At 36.0% G+C, this 24,331-nt stretch overlaps 2 protein-coding genes across 3 annotated transcripts in view; both read right to left on the bottom strand.

Annotated features, from left to right (window-relative positions):
* The window catches only part of PDZD8 (PDZ domain containing 8), a 108,426-nt gene that overhangs the window by 72,856 nt on the left and 11,239 nt on the right, over positions 1-24,331 (bottom strand). Inside the window, exon 2 of one of the 2 annotated variants that reach the window (XM_037805348.1) lies at positions 8,510-8,635. The exons of the other annotated variant lie outside the window; for it this stretch is intronic. Coding sequence (XP_037661276.1) covers positions 8,510-8,635 — 126 coding nt within the window. The remainder of the gene's footprint in view (positions 1-8,509; positions 8,636-24,331) is intronic. 2 annotated transcript variants of the gene reach the window in all.
* LOC119510928 (homeobox protein NANOG-like) lies at positions 988-8,483 on the bottom strand. The gene has a single exon (XM_037805352.1). The coding sequence runs from the start codon at positions 3,869-3,871 to the stop codon at positions 2,975-2,977; it is 897 nt and encodes a 298-aa protein (XP_037661280.1). The 5' UTR covers positions 3,872-8,483; the 3' UTR covers positions 988-2,974.

Below are 24,331 nucleotides of genomic sequence, written 5' to 3'. Positions count from 1 at the left end.
TTGACAATACCGAGCATTGGTGAGCATGCCAAGCCAAGCAACTGGAACTCTCATACACCACTGAGTGGAATTTAGAATGCCAAAACCACTTTGGAGAACTGTTTTGGCAGTTTTTTATAAAATTAAACATATACACACTTTCCATATGATTCAGAAATTCCACTCTTACATATTTATGAAAGAGAAATAAAAACATATGCCCACACAAAGACTTGTAAATGAACATTCATTGCAGTTTTATTTATAATAGTCCCAAGGTGGAAACAACCCAAATGTTCAAAAGATGAATGAATAATCAAAGTGTGGTGTATCCACCTAATCAAATAGTATTCAGCAACAAAATGGAATGAATTTCTAATTTAAGCAACCATATGGATAAATTTCAAATATATGCCTTATGATTTGATTTATATAAAATTCTAGAATATATAACTCTCTAGTGACAAAAAGTAGATCCATGGTTGCCTGAAGACAAAGAGAGAAGGAGAGCTGAACTGCAAAGCAGATGATGGAAATGGTCTGTATCTTGATCGTGGCAGTTCACAAGTGTACAAGCCTGCCAAAATTCATTAAATTGTGCATTTTAAATGGTCTCAGTTTAACTCACCTATTTAAAGAAAAAAAATGTTAAACAATCTCATAATGCATAACCCAGCTTTGCTGTATACAAGAGATATACCTAAAATGCAGTGATTTAAAAAGGCTAAAAATAAAGGGATGGACAAAGATTTACCATGGAATCAATATGAAAGTAGGGAATGCAATACTGATACCAAAGTAGAATTTAAACTAAGAAGTATTTTTAAAAAATTAAAATAATATTTAAGCATTAACGGAGAAAAAAGAACACTTCAAAATGCTAAAAGACCCATTTCATAATAATTATATGAATTACTTTGCCAAGTAAGACAGCAACTACAGGATATTAAACAAAAACTACAGGAGATATGAGGAGAGATCTTGGGTGGGGTGAGGGGAGAACTAGAAATAAATCTTGAATTCTTTTAAACAAATTTGTTTTTTGTACTCATATGGACACAGCAATTCTGAAACTATCTGATAAGTATTATAAGACTGAACGAATGAGTAAAAGTGCTGGGAGTTGCTGGGACCCAGGTTCTAGGGACATAAAAATATGGAATGGGGGAATGAACCAGGGCAAGGAACAACCCTGTGAGGATAAACTGGAATTGGAAGTATTAGGTGAACTCATGGTTTCTAAATGACATATATATGTATATATGTATGTATGTATATGTGTGTGTGTGTGTGTGTGTGTATGTATAAGTATATATACATATATGTTTTTCTGACTCTGTCTGCTAAAAGGGCTCTGAATATATTAAGCAGCAAGCAGCATACCCAACACTCAGATCGTGGGTTTCTAATACCATTCCCTACTGAAAGGAATCAGAGCCTTTTGGAAAAAGAGCCGTTTCTAGAACCGTGGCAAGGGTGGTACAAGATGAACCGGGACCATCCTGTTATGCCAGAAAGTAAAGAAGTCCTCAAAATAAATAAATAAATAAATAGAATGATGGCGTCGTATCACAAGCACACAGGAGTCAGCTTTAAGAAGCTCCCACTGGCCAAATGTGGGACAATTTAAGCACCTAAATAATTAAGGACAGTACATTGTAAACATTGGGAAAAACAGGAACCCATGAGTCTGTGTCAACAGATAAATGGGGAAATAAAGTCTCTATTTTAAAAAAGAGGAGAATGTCAACTGCTGAGTATTAATTTGGAAGAAGCGCTAGAATTAGAAAATCACCATTTGCAATCATTAAAATAAAAGACTGGTTTAGGCAAGAATCATCAATGGATACTAAATAAACCTACAGGTGGGAATTTTTATGAAAACAGGATATTTGCATATTAAAGTGTATTCCCATTGATTGCTTATTACTTCCAAGGGAAAAATACAGTAAATATACAATGAAGAAGCAGACAATATCTTGACCAAGTGATCAAAATCAACATCATCAGTGAGGGACAGATGGGACACTGTGTACCTCTGGATGAGAGAACTTGAGAGAGATATAACCACTTACATAGCATTATAGCAGAAGCTGAATCTAATCCTACAGAAGCATCAAACACAAAATAAGGGGTCTTCTTTAAACAAAGGAGGGTGGGTATCGCTCTATTCTTCAAAAATATTGATATCAAAAAGTCAAAGAAAGGCTCAGGAACAGTTCCAGATTAAAGATTAAAAAGACTTAACTATGCTGATATGAGATCCTAAACAGGATTCTGTTTGCTGTACTGGGCATTCCTGGGTCAACTGATAAAATTGAACACAGACACAAGATCAGATAAAAGTGTGATATTTTATTAAATTTCCTGAAGTTGATAACTGACTATGGTTACCTAAAGAGAATATCCTTATTTTTAGGAAATACACATAGAAGTATTTTTTTTTAATGGGTATATTTTATTTATCTGTACTTAAAAATTTATAAATCAACCAAACTACTAAAATGTTACTATAATGCAGCAAAAACAAAACACCTATCTACAAAGAGTAAAGTAATTAACAAACGAGAAGTAGCAAACAAAGAAGGGATGAAGGAAATCAATGAAGCAGGGTCATGATAGCTTAACAAGTCAGTGAAGCCTCCCAATGCCTTAAAATGAGTACTCCATCACACATTTTTATACTTTTACTTCCTATTCTTGAGGCTAGATCCTAAAGATATCCAAACTAATATTATATCTACTTCTCTATAGTCACAAACATCTATCTCATCCTGTATGTTGTCCAAAACAGCCAAGGTCATCTGGCCCATTACTACTGAATTTTTTAAATCTTTGAAATCTCTGATTAGACTCATAACATACCTATACCCACCCCAGTTACCCAATGAATAAAGTCAGACACACAGCTTTCAAAATAATTCTGCAAGGAAAGAAGTAATGCAGCCTCTGCCCAGATTGAGCTTGTAGTCTATACCCATCTTCACCCTTATCTTCATACATCTTCAGGCTGGGTATTCATGAAGTAATTTGGGAATAAATCCATGGTGTGTAGAGTACTAAAATATTTAGCAGCTTGCTCTATTACATTATGGTTTTCCCCAGCACTTCCCAAGGTGGCCTCCAAATCACTGGCAGGAGAATTTTGCTGGAATTGGACCTGGAGCTGCAGGGATTCCTCTCCACTGTTCTGGAATTGATTGTTCCAGACTGGGTTATTATTCCAGGCTTGGGTGTACCAGTGCTGGCTGCTCCAGGAATGGCTGCTCCAAATTGGACTGTTCCAGGTCTGATTGCTCCACATGGGGAAGTTACCGGAAGTGTTCGCCAAGCAACCTTGGGGATAGGAAGAGTAGAGTCCTGGGAATTCTGTAGGTGCTGAGCCCTTCTGGATCACACTGTTGCCATTCTTTGACCAGTTGGTGTTTTTCTGCCACTTCTTACGTTTCATTCTCTGGTTCTGGAACCAGGTCTTAACCTGTTTGTAGCTGAGGTTCAGAATGTTGGAAAGTTCTTGCATCTGCTGGAGACTGAGGTATTTCTGTTTTTGAAATCTATCATTGAGTATACACAGCTGGGTCTGAGAGAACACGGTTCTGATCTTCTGTTTCTTCACCTGGCCCTCATCTTCCTTCCTCCTTGCGCTCTTCCCTCCAGACATGGGTAGTTTTACTTTGGGACTGGTGGAAGAGTCGGGGCTATCCTGAATAAGCAGATCCACAGAGGAAGGAAGAGGAGAGACTGTCTCTGGCTGGTGCACCTCAGCAGACGACATTTGCAAGGATGCATAGTTTTTTTCAGCCTCATAAATCTCCGGCATTGGTGAAGACTCACGAGAATTGTCTGTTTCAGGGCAAGGCAGGCTTTGGGGAGAAGCTAGATCCACGCTCATGTTGTTGAGCAGAAGGAGGGGGGAGAAAAAATCAAAGGCCTAGTCTGTGAGAATGGCCAAGGTGGGCTTAAAAGACAATTTGGGTGGAAGAACTTAGAGAAATATGAAGATCTACAGATACAAAAGTATTAAAAGGGCAGGATGAAGGGAATCCCCTCTGCAGTAGCAATACCCAAACAGCCCAATGCAGGAACAGAAGTATTTTTAGGGGTAATGGAGCAATGTATGCAATTTACTTAGAAATGTTCAAAAATAAATGTGTGTAGACATTAAATGATAAAATGTTAATAATACGTGAATCTGGGTAACAGGTGTGTGGGTATTCTTTGCAACTTTTATGTAAGTTTGAAATTACTTCCAAGTAAAATACTTTTCAAGAATTTTAAATAAACAAATACAGATTTAAAACATATTAAAAATAAGAGAAGATAAACTATACACAGTGTTTAGGGATGCATTCCTGGGTGATAAAACAATAAATAAAAGTAAAGAAGTGATTTATGAGAAACATCAGAATAGAAGTTGGTTAGAGGGGCGGAAGGATGTTTAGGAAGGGATATGAGGAAGGTGTAGGTTCTATCTCCTGACACTGGTAGGGGTTTTAAGGGTGTTTGTCTTAAAATAATTCATTAAGCTGTTCAACTGTTTAATGTGGTCTTCTGTATCTGTGCTATATTTAGTATTAAAAATGGGTTTAAATGATGTATTTTTGGAACCCAGTAAAACAAAATAAAACAACATCCTAAAACCTGCTAAGAAAATACAAGCTTTAGAACACCTGAAGTGTGACTCAGTGGAAACTGGCCTTAATTAGAATCTCTTTCTATCTATAATGAGTACACAGGGTATCCTAAATATAGTGCTTTGGGTATACAGAACTCACATACAAAACTTTACATCCCTCACCTTACTGACTGTGCTCTTAATTTTTGTGTGTATTTCTTTTTTTAAAAGGTAACTGGTTGATGATAGCAGCCAAAAAAGAAAAAAGGACAAGAAAAGATAAGAAAAGAAACAACATAAACGCACATGGCTGTGATGAGAGCTCAGTGCTTTCTAACTCAAAACTCCGTATTATTTCCACTTTATGCTGTCTTGCAAAGCACAAACTTTCTTTGTACAACAACTCTAACATTTTCCATAAACGGTTTGTTTTCTATGAGCACTTCTAATTTGTTTCCTCACAGCAAAATTCATTCACAAAGCCTTCATCAGGTAAGTTTGATAAAAGCACTTGCACAGACTTTTCTGTAAGTCTGAAATTACTTCAAAATAAACAGTTAAAGTAAAAGGAAAAAACTCCTCATGCAGAACCATTTTAATATATCAAAGAAAACAGTTTAAAAAAATGTTTTAAGTAAGTTCACACACAGAACCATGGCTATCTGTGGATGATGAGTATATGACATACCATTTCATGCATTTGGGGAAAAATTACTGATGTTATATTCTTTTTACTTGATTCAAAGTCAGTTTCTAAAAAGCATAAGAAATATTTATGGAAATATTAAGATAAAACTGTAGAAAAAGTAAATAATCCATATGACATTGTAACAACTTGGAAATATTTAAATAGGTCTTGCTCAAGCAGAGAAAAATATGAATATGAATGCCTAAATGCTAAAAAGCCAGGAAACTAGTCAACCCATGGTAGCACACTAATTTAAAACAACATGGTCTGCAGAAAGATTACGATTTTAATAGGTTTATGATCGTTCTATAGCTTTCTTCTATAGAAAAAAACAAAAGGCACTTTCTATTTTCTCTCATTTTCTCTACAGCACCCCTTTCTGCCATAGAGATTACAGTGAACCATACAAGATGAATTTATATTCAAGAAGCAGGAGTAACAATTAAAATAAATGTGTAGAGGATAGTCATACCTCTTCTTTGTAACTCAGCATCTACCCTAATTGAAAGTTCTATTTTTATACTAAGAAAAAAGTTTAGGAAAAAAAAACACAATATTGCAAGTAAGATCTCAATAAGATAAACAGGGAAAGAATACTTAGACTTCAACATAAAAACAAACAGCAGGGTTGAGTTAAGAACAGTAACTTACTCTGTCCTTCATAAACAATTTTAAGCAACCCTTAAAACTACATGGACAATAATATGGCACCATAACACTAAGTAACTTTTGCAAGTTTGGGTATACAAAAATAGTACTCGGAAAACTCTTTGGATAGTACAGCTATTTCCAAGATTTAGTTGCCATTTGGGGAAAGATGCTGGCTATATAACCCAAGCCTACAGGACTACACAGCTGATAAAAAGGACAATTTTCCACGCTTTTTCCTTTAACTCAATTACGCACTTTCTAAAAATACTCTTATTTTAAAAAATTTTGACCAGGTGATACAATCGCAAAAAATCAAACAATCTTAAAGTTACTAGTCAAAAATCTGGTTCTCACCCTTTCCATCATCATCAATCTAGTTTCCTATCCATAAGCATTTTATCGGTTTCTTGTGTATCCTTTCAGAGATTCCTTATTATATTGCTGCTTATTAAAATGAAGCAGAACACAAGTACTCCATAAATTTCAAAGTCTTTCTTTGTATCATTTATCTCAGTTCAACATGACCTAAGTAATACCTGTTAACACTTACTCAATGCCTTATTTAGTACTTGATTCCTGCAGCAAGTCTTTAAGTGAGCAGAATCCCAGGTAAAACAAGGGAATGATGAGCAAAGATTACACCAATAACTAGTAGTTAAACAGCCTCATATAATCACCCAATCAACAGCACTAGGCAAAAGAGCTAGTTTTTGAAATACCTAACACAGTACCTAGCACACACTATATACACTGAATTAAATAAGCATCTTTTGAATGAATTAATCAATGAATGTCCTTCAAAGTTATCTTTGTAGGTTTGGAGATAGGTTGACGAAGAGGTAGATAGGGATTAACAATAGGACAGAGTCAAGAAGTTTTGTCCAAAGCTGCCCTTCAAATATTTAGCAGTTACTATGATTATTTTAGAAAAAGGTGTGATCCAACATATGATACTGATATCAGTGCATCTACAAGAAAATTCACTGAGAAAAATAAACTATTACTCCAAAAGTTCCCTAGACAAAAGCCACTTTCAAACTGTCCTTCTAAATGTTAATAATTAGATATTTAATACTAATGCTTACCATATTAGCTCAGATATGTCAAATTCAGGCTCGTGTAGAGCCATGTTTCCATTGTACACATTGTTTTACTGCACATAGATTCTCATTTACAAAATATACAGCATATTTAGTCTTTATTGGATAAAAGAATTTCTTGTCAAAAAATATTTAGCATATTACTCATATTACTAGTATACTCAAAATTAACCTATTAACAACACCAATATATTACGTACAAAATATAACTTCCGCACTCAAGAACTTATGAGTTATAATAAAAATAAAAGTGATGATAAACACCAAATAAATGGTACAAACAAGTGTTACAGAAATGTAACATAAGGACAGTGTACTTATATTTAGAACAATCAGCAGTCCATTTTGAGCTGAACCAAAGAAAGGCTGGTTTCAAGAAGCAGAGATTGGAGTAGGACCTTGGCTCTGGAAAATGGTGAGAAGTCAGCGCAAGGTTGGTGCTTTCAAATATCTAAGGCAAGAAATGGCAAAGTACAGCCCAAAGGCCAAATCCAGCCCACAGCCTGTGGATGTATGGTCTGTGAGCTACAAATGGTTTTCACTATTTTAAATGGTTGGAAAAAATCAAAAGAAGAATATCTCATGACATATGAAAAGTCTATGGCTGCTTTCACACTATAAAGCAGACTAAACTGCTACAAAGTGGCAATAGAGACCAGGTGTGGACCCCAGGCCTAAAATATTTACTAACTGGCTCTTTAGAGAAAAAGTCTGCCAACTCCTTCCCTTAGGAAGATCTGGAGAGCTGAAGCACTGTTTGAGTGAGGGGCTAGGCAGAGAGGATGGTAAGAAAAAAGCTAGAGAGGTAGGAGGGCCTTGTAGGAAGGAGTGAGGATTTGAGTTCATATTCTAAGAGTAATGGAAAGCCATTAAAGAGTTTAAAGTAGAGAAGTGACAATTAGATTTGCATTTTGAAAATACCACTCTGGCTGTTACAATAGTGGGAGCCAGAGTGTTAAGAGCCAAAAAGGGGGCTAGTGTAGCAAGTAGTTCAAGTTGAGAAATGAACATAGCTTGGATTACGGTGCTGGCCAAGTCAAATAAGGAGACTATACAAGATATTTGAGAGATTCCTTCTAGCTTTAATATGTTAAGAACTCAAGGGGTTTCCAAGTCTGGTTTTGTGACTTTCCAAGGTGTTTCCAATAATTGCAAAAAATTCTCAAAACTATTATGCTATGAACAGCTCTTCAATGGGGAGTAAGTTTAAAAATATGCCAACAAGAGTCATGCATCTAAATAGTCTGGAAATTTTCATAGAATAAATGAGTCTCTCCCATTAGAATGTTTTCTAAAATAATCATTTATATTTTTTTCATACTGAAAAGATGACTATCGTGAAATTAAATTTATCATTACAGACCTTAGAGATAATAAACCTAAATTAACACAAAAAGGGAATAAACACAATACTGCTGAAGTACATTTTTCACAGCACTTTCCCATAATGTAATAATGACAAAACAAAGAACATACCTGCTACATTCTAATAATGTAACTTTAAGACGGCCTTCAGTAAGTGCCCACTGTTGTATATGGATATGCTCTTCTTCATCTTCTTCAAATCCTTGCAAGGTTTGGAATGGAAAAAACGGCTTAAACCTGACAAAAGTAAAGATAAGTCTAAATTTCTGGATAATAAATGCCACAGTTTAAATAATAGCAAAGCCTTACTGTAGAAGAACAGTACAAGACAAAATAAATGCCTAATACTGCATGTGCCCTACAAAAACAAAGCTTACCATGCTCTCCCATGATAAGGGGCCATTGGTGCCTTATCTGTTGCGTCTAGGACTCCTGGTCTTTCTGCTTCCCTTGTTGACAAGTCAGGGCACTTCAGAACAAAGGAAAAGAAAATCTAGAGGCAGCCAGTAGGCCCTGAAGCTTGGCTGGGGAAGAAGAGAGATTCCTTTCTGAACCAGATGGGAGAAGAATGTTCCCAGAGTACAAGATCAAAATTCAGAATGCACTAGTCCATGGAAACGATAGAATAGTGATTAGTATAGGATAATAATAATAACACCAACAGCAATTAACAGAGGAAGTTATTCATCAGGTGTTTCAATCATTATCTTATTTACTGCTCACAATCCTGTAAGTATAATATTATTTATTATTGGCTCCCTTCTCCAGATGAGAAGAGTAAAGCTTAGAAAAGTTAACGAATATGCCCACCTTTACATAGTGAGTGTCAAAACCAGAATTCAAGCTAGTCTGTGACTCAATCAAAGCTCAAACTACCTAATACTTCAGGTACCTATGAATTATTCAGGTATTTATGTGCTCATTGTTAACACCATTGTTTTTAATAGGGAGACTTGTCCTGAGTAGGATTAAAAAATTGTAGATTTAAAATAAATGTAATTTTAAACACAACTCATACTCCATCATTAAAGCAAAGGACAAAGAAAATGAGAGAAAACTGAGCATGAGGCCCTATAGTTTTCAAATCAATCCCACATATTGCTACTGGAGAACTTATCCTAAAAGTTCATTTTCATTGACATGTGCCTGCTCAGAAAGTTTTAATGGTTTACCACTGACCACATACACACAAAGACAAGTCAAAGTTCTTGGTTTCATGTTCAAGGTCTACCACAATTAATCTTTCCAATTGTATTTTCCTTTAACATAAACCTTCCAGTCTAAAAAGTTTAGTTTCCTGGTGTACCCAGAAGACATCATACATATTCCTGCCTTCAGGCCTTCCCTACTCTACAAAGCCCTTCAAATCCTACCCTTTCCCAGGCTTGGCTTTAGGTCCTAGGGCATACCAGCCCACACACTGGTCTCACACCTTGGTATCTTACAGTCACTTAAACTGCTGCGCATTTACGCCTTGAAGTCTCAACTAAAATATAACCTAATCTCAGTTCTCTGTATTCCTCACATACCTAACAAGATGCTTCACATAAGGACTCAAGTATCTGTTGAGATGAGTTATAAAAATCCAACACTAAAAATGGAACATTTAGAAAATATTGACAGCCCACTACTATTTATACTAAAAGATACTCAGAAGGAAAAAAAAAATGTTTTACAGTTTCCTGGTGAGCAGGATAAAAGGAAAAAAAAATTAAGGAAACAGTGTGGCAGCCCCTGGCCTGAACAGAACAGGCCTGCAGACCTTAGCACACAGCAGTCTGCGAGACCTAGGAACCTAATGTTTAACCTATTGTCTTTGTAAGTCAGTGAAGAGAAAAGGGTAAAGAAACCTTAAAATGTAACTTTAAAATGTGAAATGGGAAGTAAGCAGATGAGAAACTCTTGGTCTGACAAAAGAGCAAGATGTAAATGTACTGCAGACCTCCCACAGTCAAATATTAATCTAGTCTACCTGCTTCCTGGCTCCCAAGTGTTAATACTCTTGTGGTTATCTATCAATCAACCCCCACACCCCACCCCTATCAAGACTCCTCAAGACTCATCAAGACTCTTTTCCCACACTTGTACCCTCAGGAATGTCTTTGTCTCAAACCCTTATAACTGGCTTGCAGTCCTCTTTTTAAATGCGTGATTAACTTCCCTGCAAATGTGATGCCCACCTGGTGCAAGAGAGCCGCCATGATCTCTTCGTGGCTTCTCACCCTGTTGGTAAGACCTGAATAAAAGTTCTTGTATCAGAAAATGCCCAGTGTCTTCTTTGGCCTCTGGACTGGCAAAGCCCTCATGGGCGGTGAAAGAAAGGGTTAAGTTTAGCTTTCACATAAAGGCAACGTGGAATAGGGAAAATGGAAACTAGACATGACTGGCTCAAACTGGCTCCGCGGTTAAAGGCAAGAAAAGGGTCCCTGACATAAGCCTAGAGTTGGTGCCAGCTCCTTATATGGGTGAAAACAAGCAATAACCGGGGTCACTGGAACGTAAAGGAATGTAATAAGGTATAATCAAAGGCGGAAACTCTCAGCAAGAAATTTAAACTAGTTAGATCTCTGGGATAGGATGTAACCTCTGGAGTACCCAGCCAATGGAGAAACAGGGGAGGGACCTGCGTGTTAGGCTTAGGGCATAAATATTGCTGTGTTCTCTTGTTCAGTGCGCCTGACATGTTTTTGGTTGTGCACCCATTCTTGCAAGATTGTGAATAAATTCTTTTCTTCTCCACAACTGGATGAGCATTTATTCTCTTTTAGTTATAGTGTTCTTTCCAACAGCCGCAACACACAGGTATACAGACAATGCTCAGTGCTTTCCTCCTATTTCTGAACTAGTATGGAAAAAAGAGAAAGTCCCCTTAAGTTTCTCCCAACTATTACACTAACTTGCCTTTGAAGTCATTTGATTCAGACAGACTGGCACCTCTTTTCTGGAGGGGGAAAAAATCAGGAACTAAATTTATCATGTTAATACAGTGCTGTAGCTGAATGCTATGGCTCCTGTAGAACATATAACTTAGTCACTCTGTAAAAAATTACAAATATCACTGCATACATTAGAAATTCTGAATATAATAACACAAGTTGGTTAAATCACAGAGGCTCTAAGGTTCAACTTGCCAAGTACACAGTTAAAATTCAATAAAAAATTCTGCACAAGAGTGTGAGTTGACTATTATATGAAGTCTAATTTGGGTTTATTAATGCTTCCAAGAGGTTTTGCTAAAACTGTTTATGCACCAAAAGCATACTAAAATCATAAAAACGTATTTCATTTAAAATTAACATACTAAATGATGGAAAAAGCTAAAGCTGTTTGTTCATGAAGCCAATAAATAGAATCCACATTTGCATCTCTAAGAAAAAAAAAATCCAAGCCTCTATCACAAATCCATAAGAAATCCAAACAATGAAGGAGGCTATCTCTCTGCCTTCCCTTTATCTTCCCATTCCATTCCATTATCTTTCCTTAGAATCATTACCCTTTACCTCCTGTTTGCCTATAAACTCAAGAGAGTCCCTGTTTTTTTACTCTGGTCCCAGAAAACTAACCTTCTTTAATAAATTACCAATACCTCTGCCTCCTACAGAAAGCTCAAAAAAACCACTGCTTTCATATGTAAATCTTTGGTTAGAATTATCTGGTTAAATAAGAAGTAAAACCATAAATGACACAGTTCTACCAAAATAATTTAAGGTTTGCAAAAAATAAGCATTTATTGAACGGTTATCATGCCAGGTACTGACTATATAAAGCACTTACATTTATTTGCTCACTTATTACTTACAACAACCCCAAAAATAGGCATTAGCACATTGTACATAAGGAAACAGTCTTAGAGGTCTCACAAGTTAGTAAATGCTGGAGCCAGAACTGGAACCCCAAAGCAAGTCCAGAGCCTGGTCTACAGCCGGGAGCTAATTTGGTTAGCACCCTCTTTTCTGCTGGAACATATGCTCTACACACTGAGTCTGAAGGTATCTGACAAGGAAGCTCATGGTTTCACGTGCTCAGTCTTCGCAGTAACATGGTAGGGCACTGGTTGTAAGTCCTTTCCAAACTTCACATGGGTAAGGAAACAACAGGTTCAAAGAGAACAAAGAGCTTGCTGGAGACTGCACCCTTTATTAAAAAGTTACATGATGATATATGCCAGGAAAATGAGGATGTAAAGCAAGAAAGGTATCTGACAAGGAAGCTCATGGTTTCACGTGCTCAGTCTTCGCAGTAACATGGTAGGGCACTGGTTGTAAGTCCTTTCCAAACTTCACATGGGTAAGGAAACAACAGGTTCAAAGAGAACAAAGAGCTTGCTGGAGACTGCACCCTTTATTAAAAAGTTACATGATGATATATGCCAGGAAAATGAGGATGTAAAGCAAGAAAGAGGAAAGGGATCCACAAAACAGTGCATCCAAGTCAAGAAGGCAAATGAGGTTCTCAACTCAGATGACAGGTGTGCGGCAAGACAAGAGAGAATCTAAGTTTGGAGCAGGTGATGAAAGCTCTAGGAAAAAAAAGAAATGGATAGGATAGGCAGAAGGAATGAGGGGGTGGGGGAATACCTTGAAAATCTCGTTAAGGCAGTTAGGCAAACAGAATAAAAAAGAATTCAAACTTCACTGTAGGAAAATATTGTTTTGAATGGCACAAAGTCGAGAACTAGGAGTGTAGAGAAGGAAACATACACATGTGTATTAGACAGCTCTGCAATATATAATATTTATATAGACATGGTAATATAAGTACTGTTTTATTAGATTTTGAACTTTTAGTATTAATTTACATAAACCAATCAAGAAGATTAAGTATGAACAGAATGCAAATGTTATCAATTAACATAAAAGCAAAGCAGGGTAACAACTGCAAGACTGGGAGGAAAAGTACAGAAAGGGAGAGCGTTGGAAAGGAAGGATGTGCTACCTTCCTTAACAAAGGGAGAATCAAGAGATAGTTTATGCCTGATAAAGTAAATGGAAGGTTAAGGATGTGGCATTCAATGGATGAATTGGGAAAAGGCAGAAGGGAAGATGAGAGATGGGATTACCTAAATCCCTCTCTAATTTAGTAGGAATTCAATCAACAGACGATATCTAATGTTGTTGAATCAAATATAGCTGTATGGTATTATTTAGCAATATGGAGTTAAGAGAATTATTATTATAGCTATTATTTATTGAATACTTTCCATGTAAAAGGCATTGCATTTATTAATTCTCATAACAATTCTATCAGAAAGGTATTACTATTAATCCCCATACTAAGCTGAAGAAACTAAGGCACAGAGGTTAAGTAACAAGCTCAAGGTTACACAGCTAGTAAATGGTAGTCAGGATAAGAACTCAGTCAGTCTGGTTCCAGAATCTGTGCTCTTAACCGTCTCTCTTAAAAGCTGATAAAAACAGATAAAGTTACAAATGATTGCTTTGTAATGGGGTGACTTAGGAGAGGAAAGTAGAAGGTTGAGGGATGTAACTACTGCTTTTCATTATAAGTCTTCCTGTTCCATTTTATTTTTAAATTACATGAATTAATTAAAATGAAAAGACAGACAATACCAATCCTATTCCTAGATATATCCAATAGAAATGTGCACAAATGTTCATCAAAAGACATGTATAAGAAGATTCATAGCAGCATTATCCAACTGTTAATCAGCAGTGTAATATTCATACAGTGGAAATACCAAATGAACTACAACTATATGCAACAATATAGATTAATCTCACACTTTGTTGAGCCAAAGAAGCTAGAGAAAAAAACAAATGGGTGCATACTATATGATTCAACTGATAGAAAGTTCAAAAACAAGTAAAAAAAAAAAAAATCAGGGATATCGAAGTCAGGATAGCAGTTTACTCTTAGATGGAACGGGGGAAGGGAATGATGGGGAGGAGGTGTAGGAAGGGTTTCTTGGTTGCTGATAATATTCTATTTGATTGTTCTGAATGCTGGTTACATGGGTGTGTCATGTCCACTTTGTAGAAATTCACTAAGCTGAATTGTTATGAATAGTGTACTTTTCAAATGATGGTACATTTTAGTAAAAGTTTTAAAAAATGATTTAAAAAAAAACTGCATTACTTCGTTCATGGAGGATCCTTTTTTAACTTTTAAAATATATTTTTGTGCTAGGCTGTTTTTTCATGATTACTCCACAACACCGTGAATACCAGCTGGTGACATCTCCATCACATGTCAGCAGTAAAACTGTTTGCAAACAGTAGATCTTGAGGAAAAGGGTTTACTACAAGCCCAATATAAAAATACTCTGAGGTCTAGATCTACTTGACCTTTAGCATTGGCTTGTGTGATTTTGCCCAAATGATAAATCTGCTAGAACTTTCAGCCCAATAAAAGGAAAAACTTTCAAATAATTAGAGCCAGTTATAAAAGGACACAAGCTACCTCAATGCATAGAAAGCCTAGAAATATTCAGACAGTTTGGATGACAATTTGTTAAAGAGGGGAAGTGTGAAAAGAACACAAAACTGAGAGTCATACAAATAGAGATTACAGTCCCAACTCCATCACTTATGAAACACAGGATTTCAGCAAGGTTTTTCATCTTTGAGCTTCAATTTCTTCTAGAAGAGTGGGTAGGGGGATAATATCTGCTTATTAGTTACCTAGGAAAAGATGGAGTAATATTAATTCATTTGCTATTAAACTGTAAAGCACCATAAAAATGTTATCTGCTAAACATGAAGAGAATTTCTAAAGTCTAAGGAAGATTCAATTGCATCACCTCAGAGGTACGTACCGCCTTAATGTTAGAGTTTCTCCCAAATTGAGGACCACGGATTCTGTTCACCATACCCAAATGTTGAAGCCTCAATTTATGGCATGTGTGATGCACTCTAAGGCTTTAAGTAAAAGCATTATTGCTTTTTTAGAAGCAGCTACTTTTTCTATGTGCTGCTCAATAATATTACAATTTTTATCAATTAATCACTGAATAGGAGAGATGAAAGGCGAACCTTAAGATTTTATGCGGTCAACTTCTACAAGGAAACAAAGGCCCTGAGAAGTGAAGTGACTTGTCCACACAATGAGTTATTAGCAGACCTATCACTGGAACTAAGATAGCCTGACTTTGTATACCCGGACTAACACTGATACAGCATTTATGTGACAGGTATTGTTCTAAGAGTTTTACATATATTATTAACTCATTTAATTCTCACAATATGCACATGAGAGTATTTCTCAGAGTATGCCTGTGAGAATATTTCTATAGAAAAATGTTTCTAGAAGCAGCACTTCAGCTCAAGAAGAACACACAATGTAACATTTTCCTCCAACAAAGTTGGACCAATTTACAGTCCCATCAAACAAGTATGTGTACACACCCATTAGAATGGTTAAAATTAAAAAGGCTAACCATATCAAGTGTTAGCAAGGATGCCAGGCAACTAGAAATCTCATATGCCGCTGAAAGGAATGTAAAATGACACAATCACCTTGGAAAACAATTTGGCAATTTCTTAAAAAGTTAAACACACACCTACCATGTAACTTGGCCATTTCACTCCTGGATATTTACCCATGAGAAATGAAAACATATATGCCCACACAAAAGCTCACGCAGCTTTATTTCTAATAGTCAAGAACTAGAAACAATCCAAAGAGCCATCAGCGGCGACTGGATAAACAGATTACCGTATATGCACACGACAGAATACCACTCAGCAGTAAAGAGGAACAATCTAATACTCATGACAACATGGATGAATCTCCAAATCATTATGTTAGGAGAAAGTAGCCAGACCAAATCTACCAAAAAGGAGTACATACTGTATGATTCCATTTATGTAAAATTCTAGAAAATAAAAACTGATCTATTGTGACACAAAACAGATCAGTGACTCTCTGGGGATGGGAGTGGAAGAAGTGGTGGATTACAAAGAGGCACAAGGAAACTTTGAGGTTATCTTGGTTGAGGTGAGGTTTCACATGTATATACCATTTATTATGCATCAATTATACCTCAATAGTTATTTATTTTTTTAAAAAAAGATAGGATATGAGTGCCTACTAAGTCCTAATACAATCCTTTTACTGTATCACACTTCCTAAAGGATATAATTGTATAATTTCTGCAAAATCAGTGTGCCGGTTTAGATATATTATGTCCCCCCAAAAGCCATATTCTTTAATGCAATCTTGTGGGGGTAGAGTTATTAATTTTTGTGATTAGGGTGTGACCTCTTGATTGAATGTTTCCATGGAGATGTGACTCAATCAACTGTGGGCTAGACCTTTGATTAAATTATCTCTATGGAGATATGGACACCACCCATTTAGGGTGGGTCTTAATTAAATCACTGGAGTCCTATAAGAGACAGACATTTTGGAGAAGGCCGTTGAAAGCTGATGCTTGGAGATGCAGACAGAAGGACATTTGGAGATGCTAAGCTAAGGGATGCTGGCCCAGAGTGTGCTCCAGAGAAACTACGACAGGACCCCCAGATGGTTGAATGCACAGGAGCTGAAGATGCTAATAGAGACAAGCCCAGAGACATTTTGGAGAAAGCCATTTTGAAATGCAACCCGGGAATAGCAGATGCCAGTCACGTGCCTTCCCAACTGACAGAGGTATTCTGGATGCAATCGGCCATTCTTCAGTGAAGGTACCCTACTGTTGATGCCTTAGTTTGGATATGTTTATGGCCTTAGAACTGTAAATCTGTAACTTAATAAATCCCCTTTATAAAAGCCAACTCATTTCTGGTATTTTGCATAATGGCAGCATTAGCAAACGGGAAGAATCAGTACATCTCACTTTTAATGGTTTAAAGAAAGTCAATTCTAGTGTTAATCATGGGTTTCTTATTTGCTTTAGGTATCTAACAAGCACCAAGATTTAAAAAATACTATTTCTTGTCTTCCAAACTATTTTGACTATGTCATGATGCTGAATAAAATGTAAAGGATTTAATAAACTGGTTCAGTAATTCTATCCCTTTGATTATAAAGTAATAATTTGAGACTTTTTCAATCATCTGACTTGGAGGCTCAGTGGGAGTAGAAACCAATAATATTGACAATGATCTAGCCATTTGATAGTTCTCAAACTTTCTCAGCCTACTTCCTTAAGACTCACATTAGCCATAATATTTCAGAGGAAAAGTATAAATGTGTTCATGAGATTAAGAGGTAAATAGTCTCTGTTTTAGTAAGAATCCATGCTAGTCACCATTTCTCATAAGAAACACTATAAAATAGTATTTTTTTTTCCCATAGTCATTTATGAGGACTTACACCTTGACATCTTCTATGATTGGAGACTAAGAAATGATCCTAAGTTAAAGAAGTATTATTTTTTTGGTCTTTTTTTTCTTTTCTTATTACAAACTTTTTTAGATGTGATACTGGGGTTGTAGTTTTATTTTTGTTTTTTTTTTTTTAAAGAAATAGATGAATTGCTATTATATCTGAGATTTGCTTCAAAATAATCAGGAGGGGGAGTGTAGGGAAGAGATACAGAAAAAACAATAGTAGCCACAAGTTAATGATTGTTGTAGCTCTGTAGAATGTCCTCTGGACTTCTGAGTTAAGCTTGAAATTTTCTGTAATAAAGTAAGAAGAGGTTTGTTCTGTATACCTCTTTCCGTTTCTTTTCTCTTTCTATACTTTATTCCTTAGCAACAAAACTTGCTCTGTTTCTATCACAGTTTCACATTTTGATACTTAAAAACAAATTAACCACCAAACTCCAATCCAGTAGCCTTGACTCTTGAAGACGATTGTATAACAATGTAGCTTACAAGGGGTAACAGTGTGACTGTGAAAACCTTGTGGATCACACTCTCTTTATCCAGTGCACGGATGGATGAGTAGAAAAATGGGGACAAAACCTAAATGAAAGATAGGGTGGGATGGGGCGGGTGATTTGGGTGTTCTTTTTTTATTTTTACTTTTTATTCTTATTCTGATTCTTTCTGGTATAAGGAAAATGTTCAAAAATAGATTGGGGTGATGAATGCACAACTATAAGATGGTACTGTGAACAGTTGATTGTACACCATGGATGACTGTATGGTATGTGAATATATCTCAATAAAACTGAATTAAAAAAAAAGAATTAAGCACTTTTTCTTCAAACATCATCCTCCTCCCCTATTTTTTCTTACTGACACCACCAACTTCATAGACATTTGGAAACTTGGGACTTAATTTACCCTTTACTCCTCTCCTCATGGCAACCAATCATTTCTACCCCCATTCCTCTGAATCATATTGCTAAAATGTCTCTTCTATTGTTTTTCCTCTGTGTTCCCAATTGGCCTGATTCAGGTTTTCATTGATGACAGTGTTGTGATTTCTGAAATTACGTTTTCTCCTCTTAAAGAGAGTATTTTTTAAAACCTAAACAAAGGCATCTATCTATCCGTTCATCTGTCCATCCATCCATCCCTCCTTCCCTCCCTCTTCTCTCTCTCTAACAAAAAGTTACCTCACAGGACTATGACAGACTTAGAAAGCTTGAGCATGTGAAGCACCTATTATATTCCTGGCATGTAACAGGCAAATAAATCCTGGTTTTCCTTCTTTCTCTATGCTCAAGTTTTAAACTGGCTTCCTCACTGAATCCCGAAGACATCCTAGAGTCCTGACTCTGTTCCTTTGCTATTTCTGCTGCCTACAATGCGCCTCCATTCCATCCCCCTAGGTCTAAAGCTAAACTATCCTTTACAGCTCAAATGTCGTCTCATCCATTCAACAAATATGTTTACTTGGAGACAGAGAGATCAATCTAAATTAGCCACTCAGACTAGAGTTTTATTTCAGGCTTAGCAATACATCCAACAGTATACCCTGCCTAAGGAAGAGGGTAGAGTAAACAGTTGTAAACAGGCAATTAGGAACCTTCTGTGGTTTTGCTTTTCAATCTGAGACCTTGGCTCTCTCATATTAGTAACTATGACACACAAGTGTGCTACAAATTCTCTTACACTAAATATAAATTAGTTAAACTAGGAGATGATCATTTTCAAAATATTTCTTCATTTATTGTTCTTTGGAGGTACCTCAGTACTTATTTAAATAATGAGTTCCCCCACTGTATTTAAAGTATAATTTACAAAACTTCAATGAACCATAACTTTCAGAGTGTACTTAATTATGCAAAGTATGGCATACTAACACAAAATTAAGTATATGCTAGAAAGAAAATAAAGTACAAGCAGTTCAAAGAACTCTTAATTTTCTATATTTCATGAACCTATATTTCAAAATTTTGATTTTACTTAGACACTTCAACTGATACTACATTAAAAAGACAAGTCTAAACCAAGTTTCCTCCACACGTACCAAGGTTAGTACTACCATATTATTTCTCCTGAATTGTTTACCTGTTAACAACCCTGACTGCCTCATAACTAGTCCTGTGTGGTAAGCTTCTTTCCATTGTTCAAATTCTATGTCAAAAAGCACCTCTCTCTGTAGCCTGTCCCTCCTCCTTAACCCTCTGGTAATTGTTTCCCTACCTGTTTTCTAAAATCACTTTATATACACTTCTATAATACCACTAATCACCTTGTTTAACAATGTCAGCCTGTCCCTCTCAAGCTCTGCCTTCACTGCACCTTCTCACAACTGCAAATTAATTGAGGGGAAAAAAATGTACATTATAGGTACTTTAGTGTAACGGTTAGGAGCAGACTCTGGAGCCAGGCAGCTTGGGTTGGAATCCTGTTCTGCCACTTCCCAGCAATGCGACCTTGAACACACTCTTGTCTTTAAACCTCGGTTTCCTTATCTGAAATAGGATAAAAATTATACCTATTTTACAGTGCAGTTTATAAAGATAACATGAAATAATGAATGAAAAGTACTTAAGTCATGCCAGCAAACACTCACTAAATATTAGTTATTACTTTTCAGCTTAAATTCCTAGAATTAAAGAAACCGCATGGCACATAAATTGTATTTATTACATATCCACTGAAATAAAGAAGCTGTTTAATGATATGAGCTACAGCTTTAGATAACAGAACTCTTAATTATACTACAACACTTGGATTTTTCTGAAAATCTTCAGAAGTTTCTAAAAGAATTCCATGAAGACTTCCTTGATTCCCCTGGCAGTAAAACATCCTGGTCTGCTCTGTTACAACAACTGTGATGAGTTTTTGTTTGTTTGTTTGTTTTGTTTTGTTTTTAAGTAATTACATGGATGTCTTCTACTTTTTCCAAGACTGCAGGGACTTTAGGTCTTGGATAGGATATGATCTGGGTCTCAATCACCTTTACTCGTTATTGGCCCTGCTCATTTATAACATAAGTAAATGTTTTCATTTTTTATCTACCTCTTTTGAAGTAATTTATCTTCATTGGATTTTCTATGTTGCACTAACTTATTAGTCCAAGTTTAATTTGTAAATTATCATATGGTTTATTTCATCTTCTTCATTCCTTTTTTCAATCCCTATCAGTTAAAAATTTCCTACAGATCATATTTTTAGGACAACTGGGTTGAATCTTAATTCCCTAATAATTTTCCATCTTATCGTTTAATAAATTAAAAATAAAACAAGAACAAACTCAATTTGAGGATTATCATTAAAATTAGAAAATAACTGAAACAAAAGTACTTTCAAATACTAATTTATTCCATAGAATGCTAAATATGGAAGGTGGTTCTACAGATATCATTAAATAATTAAAATCTCATTTTACTGATGTGAAAAACTAAAGAGATTAGGGATATGCTTGAGATCAAGCTGTAGATACGAGTCTAAAAACCCAGAAACTGACATTTAGGCCAGTGCTCATTTAGGAAAAAAGTTACATGTAAATGTACCAGACGAACCATGTTATTCACTTTTGGTGGAAGTATTGTTATTCTCAGACCTGTTTTGGGTTGAATTGTGTCTCCAAAAAGATATGCTGAAGTCCTGTAAATGTGATCTTTTTGTAAAGAGGGTCATTGCAGATGGAATTAGCTAAATTGAAATGAGGCCATACTAGAACAGGGTGGGTCCTTAATCCAATATGACTGATGTCCTTATAATGTGTTTTATGATGGGGGCTTTGGGCCATGTGGTATCCACTCTATCTTCTGAGGGTCGAGAGACTAAAGGTCAGCCATGTGCTATCAATCACATCTACATCATCGAGCTCCAATAAAACCTCTGGAACTAAGGCACGGGTTGGCAGTACTCGGTGTGTACTGCCACACACTCCTGTCAGGAAAGTAATGCTATCTACAATGCCACAGGAAGAGAACAACTGGAAAGTCCACACTTGGAACATTCCTGGAATCTGCCCTATATGCTTTTTTTTCTTGGCTTATTTTAGTTAATCTCTGTCCTTGAGCTGTAATAAGCTAAACTGTGAGTGTAACAGCTGCTGGTGAGTTTTATGAGTCCTTATAATGAATTATAGAACCTAAGAGTGGTCTTTGGGACCCCAAACTTGCAACTGGTGTCAGAATTGTGGGGATCATCCATATACCCTCTACCTAATCGGAAATGCTCACTTTCCTCCAAGCTCCTAATTCTGTACTTATAGGCCACACATAGAATAATAAAGATCTAAAACGCCTCATAATTTTTTGAAGGGGTTTTTATATATACACTGAATAAAAAGAGTGACAATTGAGGCTGAAGGTCCCTCATAACAGAACTCAAATAGCTGGTGACTCAAAGGTGAGTTAATGTCACTGATATCCTATGCAGCAGAGAGATAAGGTATCACATGAGATGAGCTGCTCAGGGAACCAAAGGAATTCTCTTGACAATGTCTGACAAATCTTATATCTTTTTATGTTCACCACAATTCACAATATGAGGATCCCTTACCATGGCCTATGAGGGATTAAATAAAAATTCTCAGCTCTCACAAAGCTAAAAAATGAGTAGAACCATGAGAACCGGCTTCAAATCCCAACTCCTTTTACTCCTTTCTGCCAGAACCCCCAAAACAAGCCTTTGAATAAGAGAATATAAAAATTAATCCAATTTACCTTTTTATTCTGTATGCTGCCTATATTGTGAATGTAGTCTGCTTTTATACATTTCTAGCACTTTCGTAAATTACACAATGCATTCATAAACATCCCTCATTCTCACAATCCGTAAACAATGGGTATTATAAGCTTTGTTTTACAAGAGTAAGCTAAAGATGAGGAAGCTCAAGTGGCTTGTCTGTGATCACACAGGAAGTGATACAGTTGAAACTGCAACAGATCCACTTCACCCTGTGCTCCTTCCAACAAGCTTTAAAACAAGCAATACAACATTATCAACTAAAAATAATGCATGTATCTAATCATCATTGAGGATGACTCAGAAAGCAGGGCCACAGGCATAGTGCCTTTACATATGGCAAAAATAAACTTCATGTTAGATCACTGGTTATCAAACTTCTTGATTTCAGGACCCCTTTGACATGTTTAAAAATTGAGGACTCCAAAGAGCTGCTGTTCATGTTGGTTATATCTGATAGTTGCCATATTAGAAATGAAAAATGATAGATTTTAAAACATAAGAACACTCAATGTCACATCCCATTAACTATCATGGTGTTGATGTCCTCACATGTCATGTAGTCTCTAGAAAACTCCACTGTACTTTTGTGACAGAGAGTAAAAATAGCAAATAACATTTTTGTATTATGAAAATACTTTTCACTTGGTAGACCCCCATAAGGTTCTTGGAGACATAATTTTCATTTCTAATACGGCAACTATCAGTAGATGTAACCAACATAAACAGCAGCTCTTTGGAGTCCTCAATTTTTAAACATGTCAAAGGGGTCCTGAAATCAAGAAGTTTGATACCCAAACCACACCATGCGATCTAATGAGTTAAGACAATAGCAACTGTCAGTCATAGCAATTCTTCTTCGATTATAAGTTGTAACCCACTACCTTACTTTAAGTACTTGTTGCTCACTACTGGATTTAACAACAAAAACAAAAAACCTACCTGAAGTAAAAACTGTTTTATTTTTTCCCTCTTAGCACTAATTCTCTTTGTGGTGCCAAGTGCCCCAGACAAAGATGGCGCCAAACATTTACTGAATAAACTGATGACTTCTTAAGTTTAGTGGATGAGGGGCACGGAAAACAACTTAAGGAAAAACGATCACCTTTCTACTGTGGTAAAGACGTGAACAATGAAGTATATAATACAGGGAGGGATCTGATCTTAAGCCAGTCAGATCTATCAAATGCACACACACACACACACACACACACACACACACACATACACACACAAACCCATTGCCGACAGGAAGTAAGGAACAGCAAAAGATCTGAAGAGAAATGAAGAGAAAGTTAATAAACACTTCAAGGTTCTAAGTGCCCAGCTATAAGTAGAAAAGTATCTTCTGAAGTCAAATATAAATAATTGTAATATTATCGGTATCTCTGCTCTTTTAGTTCATAACTTTTCTAACTAAAGCAGGAGCTTATTATTAAAAGAAAGTATTTTTAAATGCAGTTTTATTGAGATATACTTATACACCATCTAATCCATCCAAAGTATACAATCAATGGCTTACATTATCATCACATAGTTGTGCATTCATCACCACAATCAATTTTAGAACATTTTCATTACTCCAAAAAAAAAGAAATAACAATAAAAAAAGAAAACCCAAACATCCCATACCCCTTAACCGCCTTGTTATTTTTTTTTTTTTTGTCTTTATTTTATTACTCATCTACCCAAATATTGGATAAAGGGAGTGTCAGTCACAAGGTTTTTACAGTCACACAGTCACATGATAAAAGCTATATAGTTATATAATCATTATTAAAGATCAAGGCTACTGGACTACAGTTCAACAGTTTCCTTCTGGCTACCCTAATATACTAGAAACTAAAAAGAAGTATCTATATAATGAGTCAGTAGTTATACTCATTCGTTAAATCCTAATTAAAAGAAAATATTTTAAGATAAATAA

This window comes from Choloepus didactylus, chromosome 15 (assembly GCF_015220235.1).
Source record: "Choloepus didactylus isolate mChoDid1 chromosome 15, mChoDid1.pri, whole genome shotgun sequence".
Taxonomy (NCBI): Eukaryota; Metazoa; Chordata; class Mammalia; order Pilosa; family Megalonychidae; genus Choloepus; species Choloepus didactylus.
This window is presented reverse-complemented; position numbering and strand designations above follow the sequence as displayed.

Coding starts and splice junctions, on each gene's coding strand:
- LOC119510928 (XM_037805352.1), bottom strand. CDS start 3,871: ATGAGCGTGGATCTAGCTTCTCCCCAAAGCCTGCCTTGCCCTGAAACA.